Here is an 8709-nt window from a genome sequence, read left to right on the forward strand (position 1 = left end):
GATTATTGATGATAAAAAAAGAAAGTCGATTGTAACGAAGTTTTCCTTAGTTACAGGTTCTTCACTGTATTACTTTACATCTGTTGCAAAAAAAGTTTATTATGTAAGGCGCCTCCAAACGATATGACCAACGTATGCCAACATGTATTATGCGCAAGTATTATGACATACGTAATTATTTATACTGAATGTAGTTCAATATTTAACGAATGTGTTCAAAGTTGGTGTATACATTGGCTATATATCGTCTAGAGATGCTTTTATCCTATCGATTGGCTGGCGTTGATTTACAATTTTACAGGGTGAATTGGTACATCAACTAAGTTTCATGGAATGTATCTCGTGACGGACGTTAAGTTAGGTATATCGCTATTACGGCGGAGCGGAGCGTGCGTGTAAGACGATAACGAAGCTTGACAAGCTGTCCGGTAGGATAAAGTAGCCACCGACACTCGACACCCTTGGAGCGTTATGTTAACGACTGCACACGCTGCATCCACCTGGAGAGCCATCGGCGCGTTTTCTCTATATTAATGTGCACAGCAGACATATATACATCCAACTGGATCGAGTCAGTAACACGATCTCGCGAATCGGTGCCGATCGCGAGGTATCGATGTACACATGTTGTGTATGTACGTACGGAATTTAAAAACGGAGCAGGTTCGCCAATGACGAACCGAACGGTATCCTGATTTGAAATCTTAGCGTCACTCAGTGTTGACAACCCACTTCCACAGTTATGATCCAGCGGATCGGATGATTCTTGCTGTAGCTATGAAGGAGTGATTGCTTGAGATGTCTACCGCGCAGAAGGCGTTGGCCAACTTTATCTTTGATACAGTAGCGCGAGAAATCTGATTACCGTTTACCAATCATTGCCCGTGTCCTTGTGGGATTACCGAACAAAAATGATGGCGATGTAGACTGTAGAAGGACTGTGTTAAAATGTTCTTTCCAGGTTTCAAGGTCGAAAGTTCTTTTAACTGTATACGGAAAGAATAATTGCTGAAATTTTTAAAAATTTAGGTAGATATAGACAAAAATAAAACGATTGGATCAAAATAATGTAGAAAATTTAAGCATAATGAGCAAAAAGTTTTGTCATTCTAGCAACCAGCTTGAGCGATTCTATATCTAGTTAAATTTTGAGATTACTTTAGCAAAATCATTGAGATGTCGCAATAAGTTTGAACATTCTAATAATCATTTTGAACGTCTTAATTATTCTGATAGTCCAACAAAATTATTTTTAGATTATATTTAGTAAAATGTTTAGACATTTCAGTAAAAAAACCTTTCTACGCAGAAAATAAAAAAAAATATGCGTAGGAAAGATCTAAATTTTTTCACTTTACATTATTATTGTTATTGCTTGCTATTCTTATTGGGTCGGGGATAAAGTTTCTTCGTATTTTTTAATTCAAAATTGTACAATACAATTATATAATACAATATCTTCGTCAAAAGTGAACAAAATTTAAATTAAAAAAAAAAAAGGATTTTAAAGTTTGAAATCTCTACTTTCGAAAGATTACTGTATTTTTTGAGTTTCTCTTGGGTTTGGTTAATTTTTACATTTAAAAAACTACGAGCTGAAAAGGTGAAAAATTTTCTTTTCATTTTGAGGATCTCTCACGAGTTCAAAAAAAATTTACGAAAATTTTCGACTACCTATCGTGAAAGCTTGAAGCTTTCCCTATAAAATCATTTTAAAAAAATATTCCTATGATTTTTTATTTCTGAGTTATTCGCCAATTAAGTAAAGGAGCATTCTAACTTTGATTGCTGCAACTCGGATAAAAATCATACCGCAATTTAAAAAACAGATTCGTAAAGCTGAAACTTTGCTTTAGCGAATGATATAATTGTAACGAAAATTTCGCAACAAACGAAAAACTTTTGCAAACAAATTTTTTTATATACGAAGAAACTTTTTCCCCGATCTAATATTTGAAATCATAATTGATACAAAGTGGTTTAACGAATCACAAAGAGATTAAATCCGTGTTTGACAGGCATATCCTGGTGAGCAGCGGACCACTCCTTACTTCGGAACAATGGGAGGTCTGCGGTGTCGCGTGCTACCGCGCCTGTTCAAATTCGTTGCAGGAGTTGCACCAGCTGACCATGGCTTTCTCGCCCAGATCGGAATCTTTTTACGGGGACGTCGCCCAAGTGAAGGTCGCGGCGCGCCGCGATGCGACACCGGAAGAAACGGAACGGTTGCGACAACTCGCTGCTCAGGTAAGTAATCCGAGATTTATTTTCGAAAGGTGTCATACGCTGGGGAGAATGCCAATGAGAGAGCCTCCGTTGTTTCTAATTGTTGTTGTTACCGTCAATGTGCTTTATCGATGTGCTCCTCGTAATCACAAGACGGAACATTCGAAATATATATAAACAATGCTCCAACTTAAGAAAGTTCATTTCTGCATTTATCATTCACGTATCATGATATCAAGATTGTCCTTGGTATATAGTATATTTCGTCCCATATAGCACATATCATTCTGGCAATATTGCAGCAACATTGCAAACGTTAATAGCAATGCTGCTGCAAACTTTTGTGCTCTATGGGGTGTTAGTATGATTAATTTCGAAAAAAAAAAACATTATATTAAACGGATACAAGTAAAAATGTGGCAATCGGCGTGGTGCGTACGAGGTGCGAAAATTATTTAAAAGTTATACGAAATTATCAATATTTTTACTATCGACTTTTATCATCTGTTTGATAATAGATGATTTTTCCTCGTATAGACATCTTGTTACTCGATAGACTTCTAATAGTGTATTGTTCATTCTGATGAGAAGTGTGCGAGAATGTCCGAGTTTGTGTGAGAAAAGATGAGAGAGAGGGAGAGAAAGGTAGAAAAAAAAAAGAAAGATAAAGACACAGGGACACAGGTGGTTCCCTCCTGACCTGACTTGCTCCCAGGTGAGCCAGCTGCGTGAGGTATTGACTGCCATCAAGAGGCAGAGCGCGGCGTCACTGCCGACGACGCCTTTCCAGGATTTGACGACCATTGAGACGACACTGATCGACCAGCACACTACTTCCTACCCCATCGGTTGTAGGCAGCACACGACACCCCTTGATTACACTAACACTACGACGAACACAGGCCCTCAATGGCTCTAGCCGACCACGGTAACTCACGTCATGGATTTTAAAAACCGATCAAACCCAGAGAAAAAAAAAAAAATAATATTATTGTATCGTATCGAGATTCACCATTTCGACCGACAGAAAAGCGAATAACGTGGATGGATGTCCGACATCCACGCCGAGTGATTCACAGAGTCGTGGAGGCGTGCCTTGACGTCGTCGTCGACAGGCCAAGTTTTAGTACTCCTATTTGAATCAGGAGCAATTCTAGAACCTGCTTTCAATCTAAAAAATATTTTTGTATACCGAGCAACATATTTTACCTATGTATACATTGAACACGAGTACTTTATACATACGCTTTATATGACGCAAGCATAAGATATCGACGATCGCTTTCGATGTGTTCCAAGCTTGTTGCTGATATTGGCGTGACAGAGTCAAAATGTTTCCTATGTATTTTTGTACGCTGAATGACTGTGGTCAACAAATATAAAGCTTCTATTATCAGTTAATTGACTGTTCACTCACCCTTTACCTTAAATAAAAGGTCGTCAATTTGGAATATGCCTGTCGACGAGGAAACGCCATTCGGTTCGGATCACCCGTTTTTTTTTTAACATTTGCACATGCTGGTAGAAGGCACGGGTTAGACTGCAGAGGCGCTTTAACGAGATCCTTTTCAAGAAATGAAGAATATAAATATTGTCATATAAATTGTATATAGATCTATAATACAGAAAAGAGAAAAAAAATTAACGACATAATTGCGATTATCCATTTTAAATGGATTAAATCTTTACTTATAAAAATTTTTTGTTTCGTTCACATCTATTACGCTTCGAAAATAATTGCTAATTTTTTAATAAATTACTTAAAAAATGCCTAAAATATTCTGAGAGAAGCAATATAGTTAAATTTTGTAAATTTTGTTTTTTATTTTAATAAATTTATGAAAAAGGACCTCGTCGCTGATTGAAATCATCATTTCAATTTTACTTGGCACGATCTTACGAATCACTATTAAAATCCATGGCTTGGGTCCATGGCTAGAATTTCACTGTCACAGTAACGTGTAGGTAACGGTACACGACACCGTATTATAGAAGCTGCAGCTTTCGTAGTTTGCACACATTATCTTGCAATTGGACAAAAATTACGGAGTCGTGTTAGGCTAAGCGCATAACCGTTACTTATTATTGTAATTAAGATTATTCTCATCATCATTTATTTACTAAAAACGATATACTTTTCTAACTCATATTACATGACAATAAAAAGCTATAATTGTTAATAATAATTAATGTATTTTCAACTGAAATATTTTTTTGCACAAAACTTTTTCTTTTTTTTTTCCAGTGCATTATTAAACTTGATAATGAAAACATATAATCTTACTTGCAATTAAAACATTACAAAAACTAAACGATTGCTTCATTGTAGCAAAATATATAGCAAATTTTCATAAAATTCACCAGATCTTCAAAAAAACTGTATCATATCATATATTCAAAATTTTGCTTGAAACAAGTTTAGACTTTATAATTGACACGCTTGTGTCTTTAGGTGTTCCTCCTGGAGGAACAAACACGGGTCGAAGAGGATTCTCGATCACTTGATGAAAAGTCGTACGTGTTCCTTTTGTACCCTCCTGCCGTAGGCGCTACTCTCAATCCCGATCTTTACATCGTTAGAGTTCAGTTGCGTGCGTTGGTAGTGGGACTTTTGGTACATCAGATGCTGCTTCATTGCATCGCGAGTGTTCTTCTTCAAGGTGCTGGTCCTTCGACTTCAAGGTTCGTATATAGCTATTTTTTTTCCATTCATTAGCAATAAAAAATACTACTAACGTGTATTTTATATAATGTAATATCGACAGAGATTACTTATTAATTTAATACGCGGAATTTGTTTAAATTTGTTGTCAACAGTTTTTATTTACGTTAACATTCATAAAATATCCAGAATATTTCCACTTTACAAATTTGTCAAATATATGCTATAGGTATTATATTATATTTATAGGTATTATATTTAGCGTAAACTGTTTTACAATTTAAAAGATTTGCATTTACCTTTATCAAAGGATTATAGAATGTTATTAATTTTTATTTAATTGTAAATCATTAATAATAATATTGAAAATTGAGATACAATGTTCGAGTATTAGAAATATCCCACGCGAATAATTAAGGTTGACAAAAATCGGGCGAATAATGTAGGGTTAATAACTTTGATCAAAATTCTTGATAAATATGTGTGTAGAGTTATGATTATGTAATGATAGGCACTTGAAAGAACATTTTTCCATAGTTTATCTCACGTGATACCGCATTCGACGCCATGCAGCTCGCCTAATCCTAACGTCAAACGAAGTTATTTGTCTCATCTGAGTTCGCATCACGTGGAAATTTTCCTTTCTGCTCTGGACATCTCGTACGTCGCCGCACTGAAGTTCGATTGCCGGCCTGGCCTGAAATTCTTGCTGAAAACGGTGGCGAATCTTAAGCAGCCAGCTAATTTATATCGTCAAGCGGCAGCTGCTTGGACCATCAAAATTATCACGTTATTCGAGCTATGTTTACGCGAGATAGAAGAGCTTCACGCGACTCTGGAACTGGTGAAGACCATTCTGGGCACAGGACTGGGCGACAGAGAGTGTGTCTATGACATTAAGCATCGAAAGCTCAATAAATATCTGCGCCAACTTCGTACGATTTTCGACGAGCTTTGCGAAACTTACGTTGAAGTGGTTCTTGACGAGGACGGCAGGTACACTAAGGTCGACAATTTCGCAGAGAGAAACATATTCTTGCTTGTGATGCAGCCCTATCCCGAGATTACTAAGAAAGAGCCTGTCGACGAGCGACTCGTCATCAGTACTCCATCAGCTTTCGTTGAGTTGTCGGGAAAAGGAGATCCTGGCATCCGTCAAAATCAGCCGGATAATGACGAGGAAGACGATCAGGATGATCCAGACGACGTGTACAATCCAAATTTAGATGACGAGAGCGGCTTAGAGGAACTTGGAGCTGAGAGCGAAAACGATCCGAGACCTTTCAGGTTGTCGGATTTGGCCGCAGAATATTCAACCGATTCTGGTCCACAGTCCGAACCGGAAACCGACGATTCTAGACCGGTGTCCAGATTGGGATCGGTCACGGAGAAGATTGTTTACCTTGACCGTTCCGGTGGAACTTCCAGCGAGGGTTACATCGACGCCAAGTATAATGCCATGACTCCGGCGCCTCCCAAAATGATGTACAATCGTGACGATTTCTCTTGTCATTTAGATTCGCATTGGAAAACAGAGTCGATTTCCATGAGAACTTCCATGGCTGATATGAAAATGCTAAATCGAAATTCGTTTTCCGATGAAGGCTTTTTATATCAAAAATCATATTCGGAAAGACGTAGCAGCGACGTGGGTCCACTATCCAGGCGGAAATCCTTGACATTTGTCATGGCGGCAGATCTTGAAGACAAAGATGAATCTTTGCAGGATAATTCTGTGGATTCCCGTCCAAAATCGGTGATGGAGCTGCGCAGGAAACCCGCTTGGACGATGTCCAGTGATCTTTCTAATAAGACTCACGAACCAGAAAAGAGTATTAAGGAGCAGGATAAAAAAAATTCTAAATCTTCCCAGATCCTTGACAATATAGACGAATTATTGCGCGACTATGAACGCAGCAAGCGTGGCTTTAGGACAAATCCCTTTTTACGAAACGAAGAAGAGACGTCAACTACAGTTGAGAGTCAGTCAATCGTTAACCAGGAAGTGCAAATTCAGAGGCGAAACGTCAATAAAGATAGCGAGGCTCATAGGAAAGCTTGGGCAGACATTTTGAGCACTGCGTTGGAATGGGCTTTAGCTTTACCAGTGAGTTTTCTATTTTTCTTTTTATATACACATATTGTATAATTTTGCAGTATATCAAACAAAACAAGTTTTATTCCTTCGATGCCACACTATACTATATATTGTTACTACACTGAATACTGTGAATAATATTGCGTAAAAATTAACATATAACAATTTTTTTCAATCGAAATGGTAGATAAGGATTGTATAGTCTCTGCAAAAAGTGATTGGAATTGGATATTTATGTTTTTCATGTAAAAATGAAAGTTATGTACGTATGAAACAGTTAGAGATCAATATTTATACACATTTAATAATAAAATTTTATATAATTTAAAATTGTACAGTTTGAATCCCAAAATTTTCACATTTTATCTTAATTATTTTTTAAAAACATATACATATATTTCTTATTAAAATAATATTTGATGCAGATTTAAATTATAACCAAACTTTTTATATTACACTTTCAAATACAATATAGAAAAATCTGTAATTATTAAATAATTTTTTCATTTTTTTTCTTAAAAAAATACATATAATTTAAAAAAAAAATATAATAGTACCAGGTAAATGTACGTATCTTCGGTAATAACAAATAACATAAAAAAAATAAAAAATTAAAAAATTAAAAAAACTTTGAGTATGTTACATTTAAAGTGGCACCGAAGGGCTAATATTAGACTGTCAAAATTATAAGTAAGAATCTGTTTTAATAAATAATTTAATTCCTCAAATAAGAATTGTTGAATTTATCAATAATTGTTAATTGCTTTAAGTCTGAGTTTTTATACGAATTTTTGGGAACCTTTTTTGCAGGATGAACGATTAGCACCGTTGCTTCCAGTTTTCGTACGCGGCGTACGAATATTGACCAGGCATGCCGTAGATCAAAATCTGAAACAACGTCTGTCAGCTCTGTTTCACCGTATCGCTGTGCTTTATGGATTGACAAATAATTAATAGCGATTGTCTTTAGATATATACGATCGCGGCCTTAGTTATAAGAGACGAAGAAGGAACGACTTAATATGTGCTGGACTTACTTTTTCAAGTTCTTTATTATTACTGTGATAGATAGATAAAATTGAAGGGAAGTATGTGGGGAAAAAATGTAGAATCTGTCAATATATTTTAGTCGTACTTTTCGACAAAATTGAAATATGCCAATTGACATATATATAAGTAAATTGAATTCGAAAAAAAAAATACGAGGTTTCCGTTATCACGCGAGTCTCTATTTTTTCCGTATATGTCGACACGTCGACACGTCGGAGACAAGGATTTTATTTATGATCCATTCAGCATGCACATTTCTCGATTCTCATTTTATGCTCTTTGCGCTTAACTGTAGTTTGCGGTTCGGTCATAGTGCCGGGTGTATCGGATTTTTGCTTCCAACGTAAAGCTTGAAAAGAGCACGAGCGACAAATGAAAGGTATCTCGCGACGAATGCGATACAGGTGATATCGGCACTCCTCTTTACTTATCAAGATGATCTCTAGGAGCGGAAAATACTATTATTTTTTGCGCGGATTCTTTTGCTAGTATTAATAACGAGTATCTTTTTTTTATAGAAGAAGAAGTAGAGTAAAGAATTTTGATGTTTGAAAAGGATTATATATATTCCTTGTAATGAGTATTATATTTTATTATATAACGCAATATTGTTGAGGCGTGCGTTTAATTAATATAAAATATTAACATAACAATATTTTATATCATATATATA

General features: G+C 36.0%; 1 protein-coding gene across 2 annotated transcripts in view; it reads left to right on the plus strand.

The window, feature by feature from the left end:
• Positions 1–8649, plus strand: part of LOC108754026 (brefeldin A-inhibited guanine nucleotide-exchange protein 3) — an 18426-nt gene extending 9777 nt beyond the window's left edge. For both annotated transcript variants that reach the window (XM_018496041.1, XM_018496042.1), the window contains exons 19-22: positions 2019–2247; positions 4679–4908; positions 5426–6995; positions 7797–8649. In XM_018496041.1, coding sequence (XP_018351543.1) covers positions 2019–2247; positions 4679–4908; positions 5426–6995; positions 7797–7940 — 2173 coding nt within the window. In that variant the 3' untranslated portion in view covers positions 7941–8649. The remainder of the gene's footprint in view (positions 1–2018; positions 2248–4678; positions 4909–5425; positions 6996–7796) is intronic.
• The last annotated feature ends 60 nt before the right edge of the window (positions 8650–8709 follow it).

Source organism: Trachymyrmex septentrionalis, unplaced genomic scaffold, assembly GCF_001594115.1.
Source record: "Trachymyrmex septentrionalis isolate Tsep2-gDNA-1 unplaced genomic scaffold, Tsep1.0 scaffold74, whole genome shotgun sequence".
Classification (NCBI taxonomy): Eukaryota; Metazoa; Arthropoda; class Insecta; order Hymenoptera; family Formicidae; genus Trachymyrmex; species Trachymyrmex septentrionalis.